This window comes from Myripristis murdjan, chromosome 1 (assembly GCF_902150065.1).
Source record: "Myripristis murdjan chromosome 1, fMyrMur1.1, whole genome shotgun sequence".
In the NCBI taxonomy this organism is placed as follows: domain Eukaryota; kingdom Metazoa; phylum Chordata; class Actinopteri; order Holocentriformes; family Holocentridae; genus Myripristis; species Myripristis murdjan.
Genome location: NC_043980.1, coordinates 16,013,633 through 16,040,768, shown reverse-complemented (window position 1 = coordinate 16,040,768; position 27,136 = coordinate 16,013,633). Strand labels below are relative to the sequence as shown.

Below are 27,136 nucleotides of genomic sequence, written 5' to 3'. Positions count from 1 at the left end.
AATTTGATGAAACTTGCAAAGACCCTAAAAATGGATACGAAGTAATCTTTGAGTGTGCCTGTAAATTGTAGTCTGTATTAAAAAAAAAAAAAAAAAAGCTGCATGCCTGCTGTACAGACCTTGTACAGTGAGTACTAGATGATGGTCTAGGTATAATAGCCTACACACAGAGCCTTGCTATCGCTGCGCACGCATGCGCATTACCGGGCAGCCGTGACTAGACATTCGGTCATAGGAACGGTGGAGGGGGGCGCTCGAGCCACGTCGGTGAAACAAATCAACGCTTCAAGGCAGATTACAAAGAGGGTGAGTATACTTAATTGCGACAACCGCTGCGGCTTTATTATCTAGCCCAAATACCAAGTCAGGAGCGCAGATATTCACGAAGGACTGCCTGTCCTATTGATGCGGGTAGGTCCGTCGCACAAGCACAGTCCGCCATTCCCCCTTTTTATATTTAACGAGACACCCTTTCATGCTCTGTGTAAGGAATTTCTCTCTGGCATAGGCTCACGTACAAAATGTATTTCCCTGTCTCAAGTTCAAGTTCAGACGTAGACCCTGCAGCTGTAATTGCATATGCGCGCAAGGGGTGATTTGGTGCAGCGCAGCAGGAGAATGAAGAACCTACACCTGATAGGCGTTGTGCAAAACTAAACCAGATCTTACCCATACTGTGCACCCACTTTATGTATTAGCAAAAATTAGTTGACTATAGAACAATGGTTTCATCCTTACTATAATAGTTTTGCCAGTATTGTCTTATCACTAGCCAACTAAATGACTGAATGTTTATTTAGACAAATTACTTTTGCACTTGATTGCAATGCCATTTTTTGGAGTGTTGTAAAGATAATTATCCTCTCTCTCTCCCATACTGTGTGACTCCTGCTGCTACCCTTTATTCCGCTCCACCTCTCACAGGTCCCTGCTGCTTACCCAGGAGCAGGAGATCTGGGGCAATGTCGACGCCAGATCCCCCCATGGGAGGTACCCCTCGCCCAGGTCCTTCGCCCGGTCCGGGACCCTCTCCAGGGGCAATGTTGGGCCCCAGCCCTGGGCCCTCTCCAGGCTCCTCTCATAGTATGATGGGCCCCAGCCCTGGCCCTCCCTCCTCTGGACATTCGCAGCCAGGGCCCTCTGGGTACGGCCAGGACAGCATGCACCCTCTGCACAAAGTAAGGACTTTCTGAACAGTCCAAATGAAGCCTTTTTAGTTGCGCTGCTGGCACGACTAAAAATGACCATCAATGCTAAATGCCTTGTTACTTGGGAGGGATAATAGTAGTTCTGTTTTACTCCAATATAGAAATCAGAGGCAACAAAGTCATAGCCATTAGCCAGCAACTATTTGAGTGTGGTTCAAACAAATACATTTTTTTTAAACATTGCATTGTGTCATAGAGTTTATGTTGGCCTTTGTAAAGGAATGAAATACCATGGCACAGCACTTTTCTGAGGACATCTGAGGACTTAATGCGAATATAAATTAATTATGATATACTGCTGTACATTCAGTTTTCGTATATGACTCCAACAATGACCTTATGCATATGATCTTTTCATAATGATTCCTTTATTTCACACTGGATACTTTCTGATATTTTGATATGTTTATTTATTAGCTGATTATTTCTAAGTTACTAATCCATGTTTTAGTCTGCAGTTGTGACTGCTCATAAAATCTACATGTAACAATTGTAACTGCAGTAACATCTTATCATCATCCAGGTTAATAATCCATACTCTTTCATTCGTTACCATTAATATTAGTTTATATTATGTTGCTGTTTATGTTCATTTTATATTCTGTTTGTGTGCTTATCTTCTTTTCCAGCTCGGTCTTATTATTGCAGATTTTCATAAAGTTTAACCATATCTTATCTTAACACTGTTGTAACTTTTCTCACAGCCCATGGAGGGCATGCACGAGAAGAGCATGAGTGAGGAGAGCCGGTTCAGCCAGATGAAGGGGCTGACCATGAGGCAGGGCGGGCACAGTGGTATGGGGCCCCCACCCAGTCCTCTGGACCAACACTCACAAGGTCTGTAGACTCCCTAGACTTCATTTAAGCAAATTCATCCCTTCCAGCATTGTGTAATACAGTTATTTTTTAAGTGAGAGGAGTTGTCTCTACTGGTTCCGTCATGATGTGGTGTGACTGGCTCATAGGGAGTGTCTCTAATGTCGCAAGCTATAAAATAAAGGATGAACTCTTTTTAAATCCTGTTGTTCCTTTACATGTGAAGTTATTTTGAAACATGCTATGCCACAGCTCACTCTAGCCAGCCAAAACAATACCACCTCTTACAGGTGTGGCTTTTTCCCTTTACCCAGCCTATTACAAGGAAGGGATGCAGAGAATTACATAAAGCAGACAATTTGCATGACGGGTAATCAGACAGGCTTAGTATGCACCTCTGTGAGGCATAGTTTGTTAATCTAAGAACAACTTACAACAGGTTGGCAGGTGTTGAGTACTGTGTTGAAATAACTCAGACGTCTTTGGTTATACTGTAAGCTTTTGTTTTAATCCCCATGTGACTGATGCACTGCTGTGTATGTGTGTCTGTCTGTGTCCTCTAGGCTACCACTCTCCATTAGGTGGCTCTGACCATTCCAGCCCTGTCCCCTCAAACGGTCCCCCCTCTGGTCCACTTATGCCGTCTTCTTCTTCTTCCTCCTCCTCTGGTGGTCCCGGCTCTGCCTCTACACCCCTAGACGGCCAGGGTGGAGACCAACAGACACTGGGTCCCAACACCCGGCCTGGTCCTCAAGCTACTTCCGGCCCGGGCCCCAGCCCTGGGCCCAGTCTTACATCCAGTGTCCCAAACCTCGCATCAGGTCTCGGATCTGGTGGCCCTGGCGGCCCTGGGGGCCCTGGTGGTCCTGGTGGCCCTACTCCCTTCAACCAAAATCAACTGCACCAGCTCAGAGCCCAGATCATGGCCTATAAGATGCTGGCCCGGGGACAGCCCCTGCCAGATCACCTCCAGATGGCCGTCCAAGGGAAGAGGCCAATGCCTGGGATGCAGCAGCCAATGCCCAGCCTGGCTCCTGGAGCTGCAGCAGGACCAGGAGGTGGACCAGGAGGACCAGGTTCTGGACCAGGACCCATGGGCTCAGGGTACACCAGAGCTCACGGTAAGGGGCGCACAGAGAGAGTATACTATAGCACAACTCTGTATAGTCTACTCTTTTTAAATTTGGTGAGAGGACTTGGGCTTTTTGATAGAAGATTTCTTATTGGCTTATCCTTCACATCTCACTGCACATAGCCTTGTTTTTTAACATGGTGCTGTCGCCGTGATGAAGTCTCAGAGGTCATAGCTTCCCAACGACATGTGAACACCTGCACCAGAAGACATGTAGACTATTCAAATCAGTGTGAGCATTAAACTGAAATAGCAGAGAACAATTAACTGACAAAAAAAATCATGGATGTGTTAGCTATGTGAGGGATTATCAAGCAAGTTGCAAGTCTCTACAATTTGATTTTGTACGTTACTGAAATTAATGGAAACAGGTGGAAAATCTGAGAAAAGTATAGTGTAATGTAAAGTATACATTAATTGTAATAACTGGGCTAACATGCAGAAACAGCAGTCTAGTCTAACAGCAGAATCTCCACACCTTAGCTGCAAATTTTCACACAACTCCCACAGTCTTGCTCTCATAACAATTATGTAAATGCATCATAGGACAGGATCTGATTTGTTTTTTCTTGTAGGGATGATGGGTCCCAACATGCCTCCACCTGGCCCTTCAGGAGTCCCAACTGGGATGCAGGGACAAAACCCTAATGGGCCTCCCAAGACCTGGCCAGAGGGTATGTGGAAGTGTCCTAAGATCTGTTGAAGCTGGACTATTATATTTGTACTGAGCCGGTCCAAGTACCTTTTGTAGAAAACTGGGTTGGATGTCAGAGGAATGCAGGAGGGAGAGAGCTGGTATGCCTCTGAAGTTATTAATAGTGCACAAAAAGTTTTTTTTTTTTTTTTTGTAGTTATTACCCAATATTGATCAGGTATTAATAGGTTTAGATGCTGGCCTTTCATTAAATATTGGATGGTGGCCAGTCAGTGTTGTCCACTACCAGTCTGATGTAGACATGACGTTATATTTTCTGTCTTTCTTTCTTTCTTTCTGTATTTATTCAGTCACTTTTCTAAAGTGTTTTTTTTTTCTTTTAAAGGCAACAATGTTTCCCTGCTTAGTCACCTTGACTTCAAGAATTTAGTATGTCTGACAAATGCAATTCAGGGCCAAACGCTAAATACTTTAAGCTATACTGAATTTTTATCCCATGAAAGTGATACACATTTAAAAAAAAATCGAATATTGGCACTTACAAGCAAATATCAGCAACTTGAGTCTATAAATGCAAGTATTGCTCTTGGCCTCCAGAATCCCAAAACAGGTGAACTCTAGCTGTTTGTCCAGCCTGTAGACAGGAGCAGGATGCAACTTAGCATGATAACAATCCTCTCCCTCTTCATTCCCTCTCTTACCTCCAGGCCCCATGGTGAATGCAGCAGCACCTTCCAACGCACCCCAAAAGTTGATCCCCCCTCAGCCCACCGGCCGACCTTCACCTGCGCCCCCTTCGGTCCCCCCTGCTGCCTCCCCCGTGATGCCCCCCCAGACGCAGTCTCCTGGCCAGCCAGCACAGCCCACTCCCATGATGCTTCACCACGCCAAGCAGAACCGCATTACGCCCATCCAGAAACCCTGCGGCCTGGACCCTGTGGAGATACTGCAGGAGAGGGAGTACAGGTATCCCAGCCATTTTGGGAATGCACAGTTTCGTCCATCTCATTTCATTTTCCTTCATCTCATTTGAAGGCCCGATCAGAGGTACTTTAACCAGAAATATCATTAACAAAATAATGTTTTTTCTTTCAAATATGTTTTTCATAATGTACACTCAAATGTGAGGTGACTCAAATCGTTTTGTGTGCTTAGACAAAGATATTTTTTAGATGTTAAAATGATGGGAGTCAGCACAACATATATAGTAGGTGTCAGTATAGACTTCCAAAATGTCTGTTTTGGGTGTTAGTTAGTTATTTTTTTTTTTTACAAAGTATTTAAAATAGATAAAGTTAAATTGCAAGCCATTACCCATTGTTTCCTCAGGCTTCAGGCTCGTATCACCCATCGTATTGCTGAGCTGGAGAACCTGCCCGGCTCTCTGGCTGGTGATCTACGTACCAAAGCTACTATAGAGCTCAAAGCCCTGAGGCTGCTCAACTTCCAGAGACAGGTAAGTGCTCTGTCCCTGCAGGTCATTCTGAATGGAAGAGGGTTATAATTCGGCCTTGTGAATTAAGATTTTTTTGTGTGTGTGTATATGTGTGTGTACCTTTTGCTTGTCATAGCTGCGTCAAGAGGTGGTGGTGTGCATGCGTCGTGACACAGCTCTAGAGACGGCCCTTGATGCCAAGGCCTACAAGCGCAGCAAGCGTCAGTCCCTGCGAGAGGCTCGTATCACGGAGAAACTAGAGAAGCAGCAGAAGATTGAACAAGAGCGGAAACGCAGGCAGAAACACCAGGTAGGAGTTCACGAAATACACCTGAGTTACCTGTGATACCTTCTCTTCTCTTCTCGCTTATTTTCTCTTCTCTTATCTCCTTTCTCTTCTGACTCCCTCTCTAATTCTAGGAGTACTTAAACAGCATCCTGCAACATGCCAAAGACTTCAAGGAGTACCACCGGTCCATCACGGGCAAGATTCAGAAACTGACCAAAGCTGTGGCCACTTACCATGCCAACACTGAGCGGGAGCAGAAGAAGGAGAATGAGCGCATTGAAAAGGAGAGAATGAGGAGGCTCATGGTAAGGGGAAATTACAAGAGTGCAACACAGACGTACAGGTGCACAGTTGTGCAAGCACGCACACACTACTCACACACACTATGTGTCTTTTTTGTCAACCCAGGCTGAAGATGAGGAGGGCTACCGTAAGCTGATTGACCAGAAGAAGGACAAGCGTCTAGCCTACCTGCTTCAGCAGACGGACGAGTATGTGGCCAACCTTACCGAACTGGTCCGAGCTCACAAGGCTGTGCAGGCTCTTAAAGAGAAGAAGAAAAAGAAGAAGAAAAAGAAGAAGGTATGGAAGAGAAGTGGATGCTTTCTTTCCAAAAGAAGCAAAAAGGGGTCAAACTCAGCAGGTGCTTCTTCACTCTCCGCCTGCTGAGTGCAACACCCTTTCCACATTTTTACTGAGCATAAACACAAACATCATGCAGCACAAGTGTGCAAATCATGGTGGAATCAGTTTTCACTTGTTTGACACACAAGTTGATTGATTCCCCCTTTTGCCTATACATTGATACAGGATTTTGTAATCGACATTCTTATATTGGCACTGACCTGCACTACTAGTGACCACTGTTTTCTGTGCTGCTGTGATGTATCAGTGACTTTAACTTTGTGAGTGATCCATTCAGTGCTTTGGTGACTCTTGTGTTGCAGTTGGAGAACGCTGAAGGACAAACTCCTGCACTGGGGCCTGATGGAGAGGTGAGCAGATACAGTGATATTAACTAACTTTGTGTAGATTACACCCACTAAAATAAGCAAAAAATAGCAAAAAAGACATGCAAAAGTATAATTTGTATCAAGATGCACACTTGCGCGTCTTCAATTTGCACCTCCCTGTATGCTCTATTTTTTTGTTTTCTCATAACTTTTGAAAAATTGACCCTTGGTTTTATTATGTAGTTTGTTACATTTTGATGCAACAAACTGCCCAGCATAGTCCTAGTATTGTATCTTTTCACTAGGTTTGAGCAAGAGATGTCCATTCAAATGGCTTGTGTGAATACATAATGTTAAAATTTTATCTGTTGATTTGTTGCATTCTGGTTATCTCAGTGTCCCCTCATATCCTAAACATGTCTACCAGTGTCAATACAGAGGCTCCTTTCTAATAGTTAGTATTATATTACAGTGTATTAAAATGTCAGTGGAGAGCCAACATTTTAGTTAGGACTATCAGCTGGAGCATTGTAACCCCTAAAGTAAAACTTAATATCTGTGATATCAGCCAAAGGCAAAAGTGAAGTGTTTTTGCAGCTAGCGAAGTGAGATTTTTTTCTACTGTCCACTCCAAATTATCTTGATTAGCCAGTGTTCAAATTTAAGGTATTGAAAATATTTTTTGCAAAAGCCCTGTCCAAAAACTATTTGTCACAGTCACAGTCTAGCAGAATAGTTCATGGTTTCTGATGTTGTTTCCTCCTTGCAGCCTCTGGACGAGACGAGCCAGATGAGTGACCTGCCAGTGAAGGTTATCCATGTGGACAGTGGTAACATCCTCACAGGGGTCGATGCTCCCAAAGCTGGACAGCTGGAGACCTGGTTGGAGATGAACCCCGGGTGAGATGGAGTTAAAGTGTTCATCAAAGTGTTTTTCCATATGGGTAACCAGTTTGGGGGTCTTGCATATTTACAATGAGGATACATGAGGTACATGACGATGATATGTTCTTATTACTGGATATTCTGCTAGATGTTACGTTAATATTTTTCATACATGTTCATGTAGTTATGAGGTGGCTCCCCGCTCAGACAGTGAAGACAGTGAGGAGGAGGAAGAGGAAGAGGTGGGTTGTTTTTTGTAAAGCATCTTTGAAGACAGATTCACACACACTGCTCCTGTGACAGAAGATCCTCCTTTTGACTGACATGCTGTGGATGCTGCCTTCTGGCAGGAGGAAGAAGAAGAGCCTCATCCATCATCAGCTCCAGTGGAAGAAAAGAAGAAGATTCCTGACCCCGACAGCGAGGATGTGTCCGAAGTGGATGTCCGCCACATCATCGAGTGAGTCCACCTTCGTAGCTCCCCTTCGTCAACGTCTTTCATCACTGTCATCGCTGGAATGTTTGACGGTGCCATAATGGAAGATAAATCATGTGTTTTCTCCACAGGCACGCCAAGCAGGATGTCGATGATGAGTATGGCAGTGCAGCATTCGCCCGAGGACTCCAGTCCTATTACTCTGTGGCTCATGCTGTCACAGAGAAGGTGGACAGACAGTCCAGTCTGCTGATAAACGGCCAGCTCAAACAGTATCAGGTACAACACAGAGAGACAAGGACATGATAAGGAGACCCTATCCTGCCTATCGCTGGGTTCAGTCATTGTAAATTTTGCATCTCAATACTCCAATCAATACACAAGACGCTTAAAAGAGGCATTAAGCATCTCTGTCTTTTATCAGTCTCTATGACTGGTAGGAATTGCAACATCATACAAAGAACTTTTTCCCTCTCTGGTCTGTTAATTTGTGAGGGATATTGCATTTTTGTACTGCATCTCACCAAAGACCAAATAACACTGGATTTCAGGGCCATATCAATATTGATGGTTTGGAGTAAAAAAAACTTCCAGTAACAATATATACTGGCAGCTTGACATTTTACAGTTTAACAATAAACTTCTCAACATCGTAACACAATCTGTACCACCATCTGCTCAGCTGTGATACGTTACTCGGCCAACTCATGTGCTATAATGTATTGTAAACAGTGTAGTACATTTAATATTAACACTGTTTTTAAACCATCTCAAATGCTCTTTACTGCGGTATGTACTGCCAGCATATATGCCAATACCAATATATTAGTGCCAATACATCGTTCAAGCTTTACTCTTCACTCTCATGTCCATCTTTCCTTGTCTGTCAGATTAAAGGTCTGGAGTGGTTGGTGTCGCTCTACAACAACAACCTGAACGGGATCTTGGCTGATGAAATGGGTCTGGGAAAGACTATCCAGACTATTGCCCTCATCACGTACCTCATGGAGTACAAACGCCTCAACGGCCCCTACCTCATCATTGTACCCCTCTCGTGAGCTACACCTCATTATTTGCCCTTTTTTTCTGTATACTTACTGTATACTACTACACAAACACTACACATGAAATGACTCATTAAAACCATTATGCATCATTACTCAGAAGAACTATCAATAACCAAGAATGATTTTTCTCTCACTGACAGAACTCTCTCTAACTGGGTGTATGAGTTTGACAAGTGGGCACCGACCGTTGTTAAAGTGTCCTACAAGGTGAGTTTTAGCAGCCATGCCGCACAGACTTTTTCTTAACTTCCTGTATGCACAGTGGTCTGCAACATAAAAACCGCTGCACACTCACAGAACAATTCAGAGAAGGTGGAGGAGGAAAGGCAGAACTAAGAAAGAAGAACAACCTCTGCACATATTGTTATGTATATCATCAAAGAAAATTAAATTAGATTAAATTAAGAACAGGGATTCCAATCAGTGAAAATATATGGGCCAGGATATGTAAGAACCCTTTCAGATGGGTGTCACAACTGTGGTAACACACACTTTTCTAGTTAAGAAAGCGAGGTCTTTTTGTATGCATGCACAAACGACAGGAAGGAAGCAATGCACATATTTACACACTGGGATAATTGCATGTACAGACGTGAGCTGTCATCAGGTAAATGTACCCAGGATCTAGGAAATACAACCTAGCTCTATCATAAGCCTCATTTAAGCCTTAAGGATGTATAGACCCAAGTGTGTACATCGACAATAGCTCCTTTCCTGTGTGTATGTTTTTTTTTTTTCCCAAAGGCACTAATTAATTCTAAGGGAGCTTTGCCTCATGTCGATAGAAGATTATAAACATGATATGTTGAAAAAAAATGATTGTATAGTTTGGATATTAAAGTTGTTTTTGGTTTGTTTGTCCTCAGGGGTCTCCTGCTGCCAGACGAGCCTTCGTCCCTCAATTGCGCAGCGGCAAGTTCAACGTTCTGCTCACCACCTACGAGTACATCATCAAGGATAAACAAGTACTGGCCAAGGTGAGATGGGGCGTGCACACACAAACATTGGCAGACTGGTACACACAAATGCACACACACACACTCAGAAAAATGCACTCTACAGTAACAAACGCAAATATCTTTCTTCTCTTTTTTTCTGTCATGCTTGCATCAAGATTTTGTTGCTTTTGGTTTTTAAAAATTGCTGCTCATTTGATTTTCCATGAGGTGTAGATGATTTTTTTTTTCGGTGTCCACCCCCCCCAAACCCCTCAAACCCTCTAAAAGTCTTGGAGCCTGGCCGATCTGACAGCGCCCTGTGCTGCATCTCAGTGCTGCCACACACCATCTCCGCCTGTATAGTTGAACTGCATCTCCCACTGTCCTCTGTGGCCGTCACGCTGCTATGCTCTCATGTACTCATGTAGGCCTCCTGACGGTGCTGCCAGGTGGGTTTTGTAGTTCAGCCAGGAGTTTCCCCACGTGGTCGCTCCGGCTTTGGTTCGGGACTGGGCCAGCTTGAGGCACGGGAAGAGACTGGACAAGAAATCTGCCTGACTGTTTGAGCACTTTGTGTTTGACATAAGCAATGAGGCGATACTGCAGATACTTTTAGATCTCCCGAATTTGCAAGATTGGATTCTGTTGATCCTGTGACCATTTCCTTTCCTGTCCCTTCCTCTCCCTTCCTCTCCCCTCCACCCTCACCAGATCCGCTGGAAGTACATGATAGTGGACGAGGGTCACCGTATGAAGAACCACCACTGTAAGCTCACCCAGGTTCTCAACACTCATTACTTGGCCCCGCGGCGGGTGCTGCTGACCGGCACGCCGCTGCAGAACAAACTGCCCGAGCTCTGGGCGCTGCTCAACTTCCTCCTGCCCACCATCTTCAAGAGCTGCAGCACCTTCGAGCAGTGGTTCAATGCCCCATTCGCCATGACCGGAGAGAAGGTGTGTGGGTTTTCTCTTTTAGCCTCTTCACATCATGGTGTAAATCTGTAGCCATAACACGCGAGTGTGACACTTAACTTTATACGTCTGACAGCTGGAGATGAGCAGGAGGTGGCCAAGTTCAGCGTCAACCCTAAAGAGCGCAAAATTAAATGTATACAATATTAAATTTCATTAGCTTTGGAAACCATTTTGAACTGATATGAGAAACTTAAAGTCCAGATTTTTAAATGCAGTGTTGTTGGTTGCTCTAGTTGTTTACCTGGTAGTGTGTGTATCACTTGTTAAGGCTGAGATCTGATCACAGCGTTCTGGGTTCAAATTCAACCTCAGGCCATCTGCTGTGTGTCATTCCCTCCCTCTCCTCCCTGCCTTTCCTGTCTCTTTCTACTGTGACTGTCAAATAAAACAGAAATGCAAAAAATAATCTTTAAAAAAAATGCAGTGTTGTAGATAGTAGCTATGTTGATTATGGAGGTAATTGTCTTAATTTTGATTTTGTCACTATAATTGCATGGGTTTTCAGTGTTGGTTAGTATTAAAATGGATCAGTAGTAAAAACCATCAGTGTCGTCTCTCTCTCTCTCCAGGTGGATCTGAATGAAGAGGAGACCATCCTGATCATCCGCCGTCTGCACAAAGTGCTCCGCCCCTTCCTGTTACGCAGGCTGAAAAAGGAAGTGGAGGCACAGCTTCCAGAGAAGGTATGGCTTACATTTATCAGCACACTCGTTACATAAACAAGCAAAAAAAGCGATAACAATATGTGTGTATGGATGTAATGTACACTATCTACCAAATGGAGAGGCAAGTTGTATCACAGCCTGCAGCTTTGGTGAGCAAATCTCTGCTTTTGTGTCTGGTTGTCTTTGGTGTCTCTAACATCTTATATGCTGAAATGTTTGATTTGTCACAAAGTCATATGTGCAGTTTTGCTCTTGCTCACCCAGTCAGCTTTTCCTGTCTGTTCTTCAGGTGGAATATGTCATCAAGTGTGACATGTCGTCTCTTCAGAGGGTGCTGTACAGGCACATGCAGGCTAAGGGCGTCCTGCTGACTGATGGGTCAGAGAAAGACAAAAAGGTGAGGGCAACAACACTTTTGGTGTGAGGCAGCATTTTGTTACCAGACAAGACCAGAAGGAAAAAAAAAAGTCTCTTGAGCTTGTCTGTTATTTGATGAAAATTGCATTTGCACAGCATAATATGATTAGGTATAATGGGATAGAATAACAGGTGATAGAGTGCTGTGATGTACCATGTATTTCATGTTACTGTGTATTCCAGGGGAAAGGAGGCACAAAGACTCTGATGAACACCATCATGCAGCTGAGGAAGATTTGTAACCACCCTTACATGTTCCAGCAAATAGAGGTGGGCAGTAACATGCAAACAATGCCAGTTATTCATTCACTTCAGTGCAATCGACAGGTGAAAATGTCTGTGATAGGACTGGGTGATCTATATATAGCCTATATATATATAGCAATATCGTGATATGAGACAAGATAATGTCTGGTATTTTGGATATTGTTATATTGTGATATGGTAAAACGTCTTTTCCTGGTTTTAAAGGGATGCAGTTTTATGAACTTATTAGTCTGTTCTCGCTGTTTTATTATTTGTCTCTACCTGTGTGGACTTCATATCCTCATTAATGATGACAGTTTATCAGAAATCTCATTGTGTGAATATTTTGAGAAAGCATCCCTCATCAGCATCGTTGCAGTCTCAATATTGAGGTATTCGGTCAAAAATATTGTGATATCTGATTTTGTACATATCGCCCAGCCTTAGTATGTGACTGTCGTGATCTTAGGATCAAGCAGCTAAAATGCCCTGTAAAGTTCATGAGAAAAATCAAAGACGATTTTCTTATTCAGATATAACACTTCAACTCAAAATACATAATATGAGCTTCAAATCAAAGCCACAGTCACTAAACTATAAGACTGTAAATATGATGCTGTTAGAGGGAATGTGAATTCAAATTGGTGACTATTTTTTGCAGGAATCCTTTTCTGAGCATTTGGGATTTTCTGGTGGGATCGTCCAAGGGTAAATGCTATATTTATGTCTATTGCACTTCACTACAAATGCATGCAGCACATACGCACACACCGTCTCCCCATCTGTAATCCTGTACATCCTCTCCTCCCTCAGTCCTGACCTGTATCGGGCATCAGGAAAGTTTGAGGTGCTGGATCGCATCCTGCCCAAGCTGAGAGCTACCAACCACAAAGTGCTTCTCTTCTGCCAGATGACGTCACTCATGACCATCATGGAGGATTACTTTGCCTACCGAAACTTCAAGTACCTGCGTCTTGATGGTGAGGGGCTCATTTGACCAATGTGGGTTTATATTTGTCTGTGTATATTCATGTCAGAGTGAGCTTGTATGCATCCATCCCATTTATTTTTTCTTTCCTTGTTTGTCCGCTTTCTCTCTCGCTCACTTATTTTCTGTCACGTTTCTTCAACCCCTTACATTTCAGGCACCACCAAGGCTGAAGATAGAGGGATGTTACTGAAGACATTTAACGATCCAGAGTCCCAGTACTTTATCTTTCTCCTGAGCACCAGAGCCGGAGGTCTCGGCCTCAACCTGCAGTCTGCAGACACCGTGGTCATTTTTGACTCTGACTGGAACCCGCACCAGGTAGGATGCACATTTATTCAAACACAATAAACACTTACTTATTACCAGAGGGCGGCAGATCTTCAGAAAGGCAGTTTCTCAGGATTTGGAGAAATGTGGTTTGGATCATTTAAAATATATTGTGAATTTGGCTAGATCTCAGTCTCATGAAACATTTCGTTACCCTTTGGAACAACATAAGCTGTCATTAATAGTGAAATGCATAAATAGTTGGAGGTACAATATAATGCCTACAAGACAAATGCACTGCATGTGGATTCAGATGAAGGCTTCAATCAATCCAGAGTTGAAGAAAAGTTGTTAATTGACTAATCACCAATAAGTCCCTTTGTTCGAGTCCAACAAAGGGATTTTTGAAAGACTTTTTGTACCTCTACAACAGACTGTTGATATGATCTTTTACATGACATTGTCACTCTCACCCTACTACTCTCCAGGACCTACAGGCCCAGGACAGAGCACACCGAATTGGCCAGCAGAACGAAGTGCGTGTCCTGCGTCTCTGCACTGTCAACAGCGTTGAGGAGAAAATTTTGGCAGCCGCCAAGTACAAACTAAACGTGGACCAGAAGGTCATCCAGGCCGGCATGTTTGATCAAAAGTCCTCCAGCCACGAGCGCAGGGCCTTCCTGCAGGCCATCCTGGAGCATGAGGAGCAAGACGAGGTCTGGGGGTTAAAGAGAGAGTGCATGCACGTGTGTCTGTCTTTTTACACATCTTACCCTTTCACCAGCAAAAATGGTTAAAATACAGTTAACTTTAAAGTGTGTGTATAGTTATATTCTGCTTACTGGTTCAGGAGGAGGACGAGGTCCCAGATGATGAGACAGTCAACCAGATGATCGCCAGGAGTGAGGAGGAGTTTGACCACTTCATGGTCAGTGTGTGTGTCTGTGCACATGTGTGTGTGTGTGTGTGTGTGTGTGTGTGTGTGTGTGTGTGTGTATCTGTTCGGGAGATAAAATAATACCTACTGTATAGTCATACAAACACATTCAACAATGTTTTCCCTATAATTTTGTTTCTTCCCTTCTGTCTCCCTCCCTCCGTCCGTCTCCCAGCGTATGGACCTGGACCGGCGTCGTGAGGAGGCTCGTAACCCGCGGCGTAAGCCTCGTCTGATGGAGGAAGACGAGCTACCCACCTGGATCATGAAGGATGACGCCGAGGTAGAGCGGCTGACCTGTGAGGAGGAGGAGGAGAAAATGTTTGGACGAGGTTCTCGTCAGCGCAAGGAGGTGGACTACAGCGACTCACTGACAGAGAAGCAGTGGCTCAAGGTTGGTAACCACAGGGAACAAAGGATAAAAACGATGTGAAAGGAGAGGATAGTCGTTTACAGGGCTGTGGGCGTTTGGTAATAGATGTCTATTCTGCCAGCTTGTATCTTGAATTATCTTCCATAGATATTTTTGGCTTTGTTCTTTTTGTTTGATTTCACTTCCTTTATGACCATCTCTGCATGTCCTCACCTGCACCCTGCGCAGGCGATAGAAGAGGGCACCCTGGAGGAGATTGAGGAAGAGGTACGTCACAAGAAGACGACCCGTAAGAGGAAGCGGGACCGCGACATAGATCTCCCCGGTCCCTCCTCTTCCTCGGGGGGCCGTGGACGAGGGGACAAAGATGAGGACGGGAAGCGGCAGAGGAAGAGGGGACGACCGCCTGCCGAGAAACTCTCGCCCAACCCTCCTACCCTCACCAAGAAGATGAAGAAGATCGTGGATGCTGTCATCAAATACAAGGACAGGTAGAAAAAAGGAACCTGCGTTGCCTTAGAAAGCAGCTGTGCTCTTGCAGCAGTTTCTTGCATGCATTGAGGTGCTCTTAGATGTATAGTACGTGTAATGTTTTGCGTGTACTTCTCATAGCCTTTTGTGTTGAGAAGTTGAGAAAGAAAGTGTGAGAAACATTAAACATGTTTTATAGCACAGGACATGTGTCTAGCCGCATTAAGACATATTGCAGTAGGTAAGATTTTTACAATTGCATTGCACAAAATGACCATATTATCTCTGCAGTGGTTGATAGGGTTGTTGATCAATGTCAACAGAAAGCAGTGTTGATCAGTATCAACAACCCAAGATATAGAATAGAGAGTGAGATTTTGCCGCTCCACTAGATGTTTCTGATGGATCTCTGCTTTAACAAGACAGCTTACTCATCTGTACTCTGTAAATGTGACTATTATTTATATAGATGTTAATCCAAGCAATGGACGACAGGCATCCTTAGCCCTTAGTTGAAGATGTACATTTGGGCCTTTAGAGAACAATCTGTCATGGGGAAGTTTGATGATGTACCAATCATGGGGTAGGGGAGAGTGGGGTAAATAGTGCCAATTTTTACTTAAAGTGCCTTTAAAGCAAGGGGATTACAGTAATGCCTCCAACTAAAATATGCACATATAGTTTAAGATGTTGTGCATCCCTGGGAACAATCACTTTGGATCTTATATAAACTGTTTGAGAAATATAGCTTTCAAAAAAAAAGTGGTTTTGTGGCACAACTTGCCCCTGGTGTGGGGTAAATTGTGCCATTAGAGAGAATACACTGGGGTAAATTGTGCCATTGATAACTGAAGTAAAACAGATCATTTTAATCTCACAAATGATAATGCTATATAAAAGCAAAACAAATTCAATCCAAAATTATTTATTTAACATTTATTTATTATTTTAACAAGATCACAGGCCACTTTTCTATAACAAGGCCTAGCGCCACATGAACACATACCCAGAACAAAATAAAAATTCCAAAATGAGCACCTGCAAATCATCTTCATCTGAATCTGAATAGTTTGAGTGATCAAAGGTAAGAAGACAATGTACAATAACAATAAAATACAATAAAGTAATATATAGTATATAATCACAAACTGTGCCACTGGCACAATTTACCCCCAGGCCCTTTGGCACAAATTACCCCAAGCCCACCATTTTGAAAAAAATGCATCCCCCAGCTGTTTTGAGCTAACATCATGCTAACTGTATAGACTCATGGTGTAGCTTACTAAAGTACTAAAACCTGTGTGAACTGTTTTCAAAGTTTTCTATAATTGTTCAAACACAGCAATCAAAAAACCTTGATCATGGAAATTTTACTTTGGAGGGCAAAAAAAATGTTTTTTGAACTTAAATGTGCTTACCTCTCAAGCCATGTGTCTCCCTTCTTTGCAGGATGAGTGAAATGGATGCCTCTTCAAAAATATGTGGTCACATGACCAACTTCTTCTATGGTTTTCTAGATAACAGGGGTGGCACTACTTGCCCTTTGGCACAAATTACCCCACTCTCCCCTACCGTCAATGTTGAGCCATAACATTTCAAATCAACATTTATAACGTGACATCAGTAGGGTCTTCCATGTCATGACAACAAAATATCTTATTTTTGGTTCACCTGGATCGTGTCCCAACCTGCAGCACCAGTGGGCGTCAGCTGAGCGAGGTGTTCATCCAGCTGCCGTCTCGTAAAGAGCTGCCAGAGTACTACGAACTGATCCGCAAGCCTGTCGACTTCAGGAAGATCAAGGCTAGTTCACACGAGAGAATCACATGGGGCAAATTTGGGTGATTGTACAGACAAGAATACAACAACGGAACAAACAGAATACATATAAAGTTGTATTCCATCATGTTGATCCAGATAAGAGAGCTCGTATTGGCTTGGAAGAGTTCTTGCAATGTTGACAACTGACTGTGTGTTATTTCACACACGTCTCTTTTTCTTATATACAACGTCAATCTGCAGATACATCTGAAGAAATACAGACATCAAGACTGTATTCATCAGTGACATAGTCTGTTTTTCTCCATTTTATTCTGCACCATAGGAGAGGATTCGGAGTCACCGCTACCGCAGTCTGGGCGACCTGGAGAGAGACGTCATGCTGCTCTTCCAGAACGCTCAGACCTTCAACCTGGAGGGATCTCTGGTGCGAGCTGCCCTGCACTCACTCATAAACACAGACAAGCACCTGGTCTCTGTGTCTGCATCACACACAGCTGGGTCTGAGACCAGCTCACATACGTTTCCCTGTCATATTTTCACCCCCTATGCATTGAAGTTGGGGTCTGTCCTTTTGAAATTTAAAAAGTTGCACTGATTGTCCTTACGGGGTGCTGTAGTTAATGTCTTCAGGCCTACCCGTCCCATCAGCTGGTTCATTAAAAAAAAAAAAACTATATGCTGTACAGCCGAGATGTGTTCAAACCCATAACTTTATTTTAAATTCTAGTGGAGATCCAAATGTTTCCAAAGATACCAAATACGTCTTGCTGAATTACAGGGATGTGTATAAATGATGCACAAGACATCTAGATATATTCTGTTTGATGTAAAGCTGCATGCTCCTGCAGCCATAAAAAATGGAAAAAAAGCAGCTTGTAGCTTCATTAAAGTGTTGGAACCAGCAGATACATCACTGTACAATATGGAAACCTTTAGGGTGAATTTAAGGGAAAATCAGAGTTCAAAGGGTTTATGGTTAAAATGTCAAACTTTGAGGAGCCGTAACTGCCTCACTGTCAGTTTGATTTTGATGAACCTCAAAGTGTTGATGCATCATTACTGGTTTAGCAAGAGCTGCCTGTATGTTTCACTTCTGCTCTTTGCGTCTCTCATTCACACAAATACACACACACACACACCATCAAACTCTGAATTTCTTACCTTGCTGTCAACGTAAGCCATGCATACATGACATGCTGTCTTCATGGGAACAGATCTACGAGGACTCCATCGTGCTCCAGTCGGTGTTCACCAGTCTGAGACAGAAGATCGAGAAGGAGGACGAAAGCGAGGGAGAAGAGAGTGAGGAAGAGGAGGAGGAGCAGGAGGAAGGATCGGAGTCTGAATGTAAGCATGTGTGTGTGAGCAGAGCAGTCAAAGATGAAATGAGAGGAGAGGAGAAATGAAGGAACTGGTACTGGTTTATTTGCACCAGCCTATGTGATCATGCATCACAGCCAGGACTATTATAGTTTGATGATTTGCACCGCAGTGTGAGATCATCTTCAGATGTCGTTTGCACATCTTACTTTGTTTTTTTTTTTCCATAAATGTGCTGTTTTAGTTTACCTTTATTTTGTTACATTTACTTTTTCAGTGGTCATGCCTCTGTGTAATGCATTGAGATGACCTGTTTTATATCTGTGAGTAACCATAACGCATACCGATAGTTGATCAGGGTTCATTCATGACTCACAGTACTGCAACGGTGCACATTTGCTATATCGCAATTTTTAGGAGCACAGTTTAGTTTCAAGTCAGTTTCATATTTTCGGTTGGTCCTTTTTGCACATTTTTCCGTCTTAGGTTTAGTAACACAGTAACCATGTGGTGTGTGTGTGTGTGTGTGTGTGTCTCATCTCCAGCTCGCTCTGTGAAGGTGAAAATCCGTCTCGGCCGGAGGGAAAAGGGCGGAGAGCGAGGGAAGGGACGCAACAGACGTACAGGACGCACTAGAGCCAAACCTGTTGTTAGCGATGATGACTCTGAAGAGGAGCAGGAAGAGGTATGGCTGTGTGTGTGTGTGTGTGTGTGTGTGTGAGAGAGAGAGAGAGATGCACAGTGGCCGCTCTGTACAGTTTCACAGATGGAGAGTGAATTTACTCACCAAATCACAATCTGTTTGTCTCTCTGTACTTTATTCCCCTAATTCCACTTGTTCTCTTTCCCAGGAGCGTTCCCCCAGTGCCACCGACGAGGAGTCCTAAACTGTAACAGGGAAGTAAATGGGGCATAAAGGGATATTCCACCAACTCAAGCTTCACAAACTACAGTATTTCTTCCATGCCTTTGTCAAGTCCACCTGTGTGCCTAGACATAAAACAGAAGGGAACTGGCATCCCTCAGTACTGGTACAGATCCAGGTCAACTTTGTATTCCACAGATGGGAAAATTGTCTGGTCAGTAAAAAAAAAGAAAAGAAAAGAAAACAATATATACAGTACAATAATATAGGACAACAATATCATACAATCCACTATCAGGTTAATCAGGTTATGTTCTGTGCACATTATACTGTGTTCTATTTGCTGTGACCCCAGTTAAAAAAAAAAAAGTCTTCATGCTGAAAATGACCTTTTATATCTTGCCATCCCAATTCTGCACTGCAAAATTCTGTGGAGGAGATAAGAGTGGTGTCTGTGTTTGGTTGTTCAAGACCTACTTGATCAACCACGATAACAGGTAAACTTAATCTTTTAGGATTAACTGGCCAAAAGCGCAGTGCTTGAATCGAAAACATAACTCGATAGCACGCTCTAAAATCCTTTGAGGGGGGTCTTCGCCCCATTTGATGCGGAAAATGAAATTATTCCAAGACTATGTGAAAAAAATTAATTTGTAAAAATGGGATGAAAATTAAATTAATTGAACCCCAGTGCCGATGTGTGTTAAGTGTACGTTAACACAGCACATCTGGATATTGTATATATTTTGCTGATTTAACTTGTGTTCACCCAAATTTATGTTGACATCGGTTTTTCTATTTTCTAGAGGAACTGGAATTAAAAACGATACCATAGCTGACCTGAAAAGTTAGAACGGATGGAAACGAGTAATCTAACGAGTGATGTAAACAACGCTGTATGTAAACACTCAGAGACAGAGACACTTTATTGCCCAGCGTAAAGCCCCCACTCCACCTCACCTTCCTTCTTCTGGGGGTAAACACGATGTTTGACCTCTGCTTCACTGGGGCGGTGTGTTACAACTGCAGGCTCTGGCAGGCAGCCGCTTTGGAGCCGGTGTGATTACCTAAGTGTGTGTACATCACATATTTCTGACCGGGGCTCACTGTTTGGGTTGGAAATACAGCCCGCTGCGGTTTCCAGACTTCTCAAAACCTCTTTAGCAGCTCAACACACTCATGTGTCTGAGTTTAAATGGAGTCGAGCCCGATTCACTCCCGACATTTATACTGTACAAAACAACTTATCCCACATTGCTGCTGCTTACCTGTTACTCTTCCAATATAAGCACTTATTATTGTTGATTGTAGACAAAAAAAGAAAAAAGTTGAGGTTGTAATTCATCAAGGAGTACTGTATCTTTTAATTGCTTCTTCTTCTGTGTTGTGTGGTGATTTTAGAATTTCAAAATGGCTGACAGTTTGATGTAGTTTGGCACTTTTTATGTTTTTGATTTCAAGACAAAGGACCAGAGGGACAGTCGCTCCTCTCTGTTTGTGAATGCCTTATGGCTGTATGGTGTTGGATATACTGTATAGAGTATTTTTAGAGTACAACGTCTATGCATGTGTGTATAGCGCTCAAGTCTGACGTACTGTTACTTTCTCCATTAGGATAGATAACTAGGGTTGAGAACGTACGACCAAAGCATCAGCATTTTCTCCACTAAATTATTGGGATCTGTTTGTGTTGTGTTGTGTCATTGTTGCTGGAACCCAAAAGGAACAATAAATTGCAGTAAAAGTGGTTGTTGTTGGTATGATTTGTTATGTCATTACTTATGGAGATTTTTGATGACACCCTAGTAAGGATGAGCGGTTTAGAAGATGAATGAATGAATGAATATTTGATGACTTTGCACTTGGTAGTTGTGGTGCCAATAACTAGAAGTAACTGAAATCAGAAGGATCCAACTACGTTTTGGTCTAATGGGTCTCTTTTTTTTTTTTTTTTTTTTTTTTTTTTTAGAACAGAATAAAGTACAATACAATACAACAATCTTTACTTTCCACATTTAGAAATTTGTCTTTGGCCTGAAAGTGATCAGTTTAAAGAGAGAATAAAAAATATACAAAAATCATATAAACAAATAGGATAGGAGTGGGTGGGACAGACCTCTTAAAATGTGCTTTGTTGCTCTGTGTGTCCTGTAGCAGCACACAGTGGGACGTTTGTCTAAATCTGTGAAGAGCAGGTGTGAGGAACCACCTCCAATATGTTTGAGAGGCACATCAGACAGCTGCCGCAGTGCCCACTAACTACTTCATTTGTATTTACTATATTTAGGATTACCAGACACTTTGAAATGTGTCATGTTGTGGTTGTTCAGCAATATGTACACAGTGATGAGGGGCCAGAGGACCCACTGATTAACGTTCGTAAATCACCCATGATGCACTAGGACTGTAATTTTTGGTTTAAATAAACCACTAACAATGGGGAACCCTTGGTAGTTTTCTAGGATGTAATATCCCCGTTTGTCCACTAGGAGGAGATCTCATACAAACCCATCCTGTTATTGCATTGGCGCCTCTGCAAGCAGGGCAACCTTTGTAAATCTAGATTTTTTTATTTCAAACTCAGCGTGGGCCTGGAATTTTTCCTCAACATGTTATACTCAAACATAAAACAGTGAAACACTAAAAATTACAATTAAGTGTAGCTATTTTCCTGGTCATATTTATTTAACTCGGTATGACCTTACACCCTCCCGCCCACTGGCTCCAACCTTCAGTGTGTAATTTAGGATTTTAATCCCCCCCTCGATTCACATCTCAGTAAAGTCATGCTGATAAATGAATACCTCTTTATCCAGTTGATATAACAACCGTGGTATTTATTTATACTTTGTTTTGGAAGGTTCGCCAGCACAGAGAGAGATATGTTAAATGTACAGTTCCCTCGGGATGACCTAGAAGTGTGTGTGTGTGTGTGTGTGTGTGTCCTGCACGTGTCTGAATGTGTGAATGTGTGTGTGGTTATGAACAGTATCTCGACAGCAGGGCCCGTGTTTGAGTTTGAAGCGTTTCCTTCAAATAGAGGGGAGGAAGAAGGGGAGGGAGTTGTTTCCTGACTTCTAGGAACCCTGGAGCTTTTTAGCAACTGGAAACCAACGGTTAACATCTGGCAGAGGAGGAGCACCGGGGCAGGGGGTGGGCACAAGACCAGCCACTGGAAACCCCAAAACAGAGACAGCAGAAGCAGCAGAAGCAGCAGTCTCATGGTGATGTACAGTAAGAGCCCGGATGCTCCATTGTGGTTGTTTGATCAAGTCAGGCACCCAGAGCAAACACACACATACAAACTGTGTCTTTTTAACGAGCTGTGACTCACTGATAAAGTGGATGGCAGCCTGATAAAATGAGTCTTGGTGTTTCTGGGGAACTGAAAGTCGTCGCTTGTTTTTAGATAGTGTGTCTTGATCTCCTGAGGCATTGAGAAGTTAAGCATGAAGCCAGTGAATGGGAGAGGGGAGAACAGGGGGGTGAAACCTAAATGCCCATTGACCTTGAGCTGTGGGAGCTACCTGATGGTCCGACATACAAAAAGACATGCAAACGTGTGTGTGTGTGTGTGTGTGTGTGTGTGTACGAGGTGTGCACATGTTAGCTGTAATCTTATCAGTCCCTGTAAGAATGAAATTATCATTATAATCACTGTCATCACAGCTACCTTCCAGGCCTGTGTGTATGTGTGTGTGTGTGTGTGTGAGTGTGTGTGTGTGTGTGTGTGTGTGTGTGTGTGTGTGTTTCGTGCACAGTCATACAAATACTTAACAAATCTGCAGGCCTTGAGCTGTTATCAGAAACCAGAATGATACCAGTGCAGAGGACTGCCTTCACATGGCAGCATGGTTAACCAAGAAGTCAAGGCCAGAAAACACACACACACACGCACACACACACACACACACACACACACACACACACACACGCATGCATACGCACACAATATCAGCATTAGATACAGCAAGACACATGTTATACTGTAACAGTATTCAGAATGTGTATCCATCTGTTTGATACACAAACTTGCTGATATGACCGTGTTTAGTCGTTGTATGACTCCCATTTTTTTTTTTTTTTTTTTTTTTTTTTTTACATCCTTACTTCTGCTTCTAAGAGTTTTTTTGGGGAATTTTCTGTATCTGGAAAAGTGTGTCTGTGTTACAGCAGGGAAGATGCAATTTTATCTCATCTTTTCAAGAATAAAGATTAATTACTTCTATTTGTTTTTTTTTTTATTAATTAATTAATTTATTTATTTATTTTGCACCCATGCATGCTTAAACAATTTGTTTATCAGTCAACAGAAAATTAATTATCATTTTGATTATCAAGTGGATCTTTTAGTCATTTATCAAGTAAAATTAAATATTTACTAATTACAGCTGCTAAATTCTAAGATTTGCTCGCTTTTTACTCTTCCATTGTAAACTGGAACTTTATTCTCCTGGTCACATTAATTAAGCAATTTTATCATCATATCATGTTGGGCTCTTGTAAATTGTAAGGAGAATTTATGATTATTTTTTACTTTTGATAGATGAAATGATTAATGATTAATTGAGTAATAATAATAATGATAACAACAGTCATTTATAACTAGTCATTAGTTGCAGCTGTAGTTGGTCAGATGTCACAAGAAAATATCTGGTTGTCTAAAATCACTTTATCGTTCTGTTGACTGTTTTTCACAAGAAGTCCAGAAAGGAATTATAATGCAATTAATATTCCCAATATTGGACTATGCTGATGCTATCTATGGTAACACCTCTGACACAAATCTCCGTCCTCTTAATGTATTATATAACAGTCTTTGTAGATTTGTGCTCAGGTGTCCGTATAGAACCCATCATTGTCTAATGTATGAGTCCTTGAACTGGCTCACCCCCAAGTCCAGAAGGCAATTCCATTGGTCAATATTTATTTTCAAATTCCCTATTCATTTCAATTTCCCTTCATAATTGAAACAACTTTTAATTCCTCTCATCTGTTTCTACTTACACCCAGAATCAGCAAAGAAATCGGTCGTCGTGCATTCAGATTTAAAGCTCCATCAGATTGAAACAACCTTCCTTCCTCACTTAGGTCTATCACTTCCTTTCATATCTTTAAATCATCTTTAATTATGCATTTTCAAACATCCTGCTCTTGTTTCTGATGTATCTTACTTTTTCTTCTCCAGGACTCACTCTATTCATACTTGTTCTCTTTTGTCCACTGCATTATATATATGTGTGAACTTGTGTATAAATATGTACTGTATACTTTACTGGTGCATGTAAGCAGTATTTAAATAGGTGTGTAAATGTATGTTTATGTGGACACCGGCTTACCTCTATTTTGCAGAGGGATTTTTTTTATCATACTCTGTCTGTGTAACACTGGCTGGTGGGGGTGGGTGGGTGGGGCTGCCTTGGGGAGCATTGTTGGACTGTGTGTGGGTAAGTGAGTGTGTGTGTCTCTGTGTCTTTGTACTGTTTGTCATTATTTGTAAGGACCCCCTCGAAAATGAGATGGTGCATCTCAAGGGGCTATCCTTGAAATAAAGAACATAAAGAACATAAGAAGAGGAAGAAGAGGAAGGAAGAATTTTATTTGTATCACTTTTCTAAAACAAAGTTCACAAAGGGTTTGACAAAGAGCAAGGAATAAAACAGTCAGCACATTCAAAGCAACATAAAGAGTACAATGGCAACATATGTCAAAAGTAAACAGTACAAAAACTACTGAGCATTAATATGTAGAACTATAAAAGATCCATAAAATAATGTGTAGTATGTGCAAAACTATGAAACAACACATAAATAAATAGAAGGTTACAGCAGAAAAGGCAAAAGAAGATGAACAACTACACTGCAAAAACTCAAAATCTTACCGAGATTATTTGTCTTATTTCAAGTCAAAAATGTCTTATTCCTAGTCAAAATATCTCATTACACTTAAAATAAGACACGATCACCTCAGAAGTAACTTGTTTTTAGACAATTGTCTCTTGTTTCAAGTGAAAATTTGCTTGAAACAAGTGAAAATTTGCTTGTTTCATTGTCAGAATTTGTTTCTTGTTTCTAGCAAATTTTCACTTATTTCAAGTGAATTTTCACTTTTTCCACTGGCAAATTTTGCCAATGAAACAAGCAAATTTTCACTTGTTTAAAGTGAATTTTCACTTGAAACAAGTGAAAATTGTCTAAAAACAAGTTACTTCTGAGGTGATCATGTCTTATTTTAAGTGTAATGAGATATTTTGACTAGTAATAAGACATTTTTGACTTGAAATAAGACAAATAATCTTGGTAAGATTTTGCGTTTTTGCAGTGTAACAGTGAAAGTGTGATAATGGAAGTCAAAGAAATGTGAAAAGTCTGGTTTTGTGTTCAAGTCAGTGCAGTTGATGAGTTACTAAATCTGTCAGGTGACAAGCTCGGGTGGAAATGTACTATGTGCACATCCCCATGTGCACATAGTACACACACACACACACACACACACACACACACACACACACACAGCTAGTAGTTAGTAGAGATGTAGAATATGTAAACCAGCAGCCACTTCGACATTCCACAGATACCTCCCACAGCTCATTCCCTGGCTTTACCAGGAGCTCAGAGTTACTGGTTCTCCCCCTCTCCACACACACACACACACACACACACACACACACACACACACACACACACAAAATAGCTCCTGATGGAAACCATTTCTCTGACTGATTCACCCCATAAACATGAATGTGGCCTTGTGCGATGTGTGGGCCGTGTGCATGTTCTCCAAACCAAAACGCTGTCCTTCATTCCACTGAATGTGATCACTAAATGCTTTTTATTTTATTTATTTAATTAATTATTGATTATTATTTTTTTTAATGATCTAAATTAGACCCTTGGTGTAAAATAGTCTGGTCATTTTCTTTCTGCAGCAAGAAGGGCTTGAATTATTTGTGGAGGAATTTCTTAATAATCATAGTCAGATTTCCTTTTCTTCTTTTGGCATTTCTGCTTTATTCAGTGGTCCCAGCAGAGAGAGACAGGAAGGGCAGGGGACAGAGAGAGAGAGAGAGAGAGAGAGAGAGAGAGAGAGAGAGAGAGAGAGAGAGAGAATCAACTTTCCTTAATACATAAACACTACCAAGTGAACTACCCGTCACTTTTTGAGATAAGCCAGTTCTGCCTTCAGGAAAATGTAAACAGAGTGGATTTCCCATCAGTGTTGAATCGTGAACTGATGATGCCTTTCTAAATAAATCGAGGAGGGGTGGGGGGAGGGGGGCAGTGGGTCAGTGATTTATTTGGCTCTCCGTAGTAAAACCTGCTTTCCTTGGAGAGCGTTCCCCTCATAGTGACTCAGAGTATCTCCTCCTGTCAGTCGTCCTGCCACATTCGCTGAGCAGGTTGTCATGCATCGAGGACACAGTGTGTGCCCTGAATGATGTGTGTGTGATGATGAACGTGATGTTCTGTACTTCCATATGTTCTGATTGCTTTTGAGAAGAACCAGCGTGAACAATGCCAAATTAAAATCAAAGCCCGCATATACTGACTTTAAATACCTCCCACATGATACAATTTATCAGATTATTAGGCTACATCCTTGACCCGAATGCATCAAAGTGAAAATCGAGTCTTAGGTCTAATTAAATAAAAAAATATTGATGCAATACTAACCACTTGTGATATTTTCACCTGGTTTTATTTGCAAGAATGGATCTAATTGATGATGCATCTGGCCTTGTCCCCACCAAGTGCAGTTAGGCCTACTTTTTTAGTCTCTTGAAAACTAAATCCGCAGCTCGAATCTAAATCAACACCATGACATCGGAATAATCAGAGGTCATTCATTTTACAGCTGTAAATTAAAAAAAGAGAAGATACGGAGCTTTATTTCTTCTTCTGTACCATGAAATGTCAGATAAAAAATATAAGTTGCTTTACCTCCCCGACCAAGAGGATTAAAATAAAAAAAAAAACAACAACAACAAAACGTGTCTCTCGTTAATGACAACTA

General features: G+C 42.1%; 1 protein-coding gene across 4 annotated transcripts in view; it reads left to right on the top strand.

Moving 5' to 3' along the window:
• Positions 1–224: 224 nt before the first annotated feature.
• smarca4b (SWI/SNF related BAF chromatin remodeling complex subunit ATPase 4b) overlaps positions 225–27,136 on the top strand; it is a 37,646-nt gene continuing 10,734 nt past the window's right edge. Inside the window, exons 1-34 of one of the 4 annotated variants that reach the window (XR_003928039.1) lie at positions 225–306; positions 925–1,178; positions 1,913–2,045; positions 2,588–3,145; positions 3,732–3,830; positions 4,519–4,777; positions 5,141–5,267; positions 5,383–5,556; positions 5,667–5,840; positions 5,944–6,117; positions 6,483–6,530; positions 7,258–7,388; positions 7,558–7,615; positions 7,724–7,833; positions 7,941–8,088; positions 8,700–8,863; positions 9,017–9,083; positions 9,743–9,853; positions 10,526–10,768; positions 11,359–11,472; positions 11,744–11,851; positions 12,055–12,141; positions 12,779–12,825; positions 12,931–13,097; positions 13,263–13,426; positions 13,864–14,121; positions 14,226–14,303; positions 14,488–14,706; positions 14,914–15,176; positions 16,851–16,959; positions 17,261–17,362; positions 18,153–18,285; positions 18,804–18,943; positions 19,110–19,776. Coding sequence is in view for 3 of the 4 variants with exons in the window: in XM_030048181.1 (XP_029904041.1) it covers positions 963–1,178; positions 1,913–2,045; positions 2,588–3,145; positions 3,732–3,830; positions 4,519–4,777; positions 5,141–5,267; positions 5,383–5,556; positions 5,667–5,840; positions 5,944–6,117; positions 6,483–6,530; positions 7,258–7,388; positions 7,558–7,615; positions 7,724–7,833; positions 7,941–8,088; positions 8,700–8,863; positions 9,017–9,083; positions 9,743–9,853; positions 10,526–10,768; positions 11,359–11,472; positions 11,744–11,851; positions 12,055–12,141; positions 12,779–12,825; positions 12,931–13,097; positions 13,263–13,426; positions 13,864–14,121; positions 14,226–14,303; positions 14,488–14,706; positions 14,914–15,176; positions 16,851–16,959; positions 17,261–17,362; positions 18,153–18,285; positions 18,804–18,943; positions 19,110–19,145 (5,019 nt within the window). In the remaining variant the exon portion in view is untranslated. Of the gene's footprint in view, positions 412–924; positions 1,179–1,912; positions 2,046–2,587; positions 3,146–3,731; positions 3,831–4,518; positions 4,778–5,140; positions 5,268–5,382; positions 5,557–5,666; positions 5,841–5,943; positions 6,118–6,482; positions 6,531–7,257; positions 7,389–7,557; positions 7,616–7,723; positions 7,834–7,940; positions 8,089–8,699; positions 8,864–9,016; positions 9,084–9,742; positions 9,854–10,525; positions 10,769–11,358; positions 11,473–11,743; positions 11,852–12,054; positions 12,142–12,778; positions 12,826–12,930; positions 13,098–13,262; positions 13,427–13,863; positions 14,122–14,225; positions 14,304–14,487; positions 14,707–14,913; positions 15,177–16,850; positions 16,960–17,260; positions 17,363–18,152; positions 18,286–18,803; positions 18,944–19,109; positions 20,871–27,136 lie in introns of those variants that run through there. The other 3 variants (XM_030048200.1, XM_030048181.1, XM_030048191.1) reach the window with 3 other exon arrangements.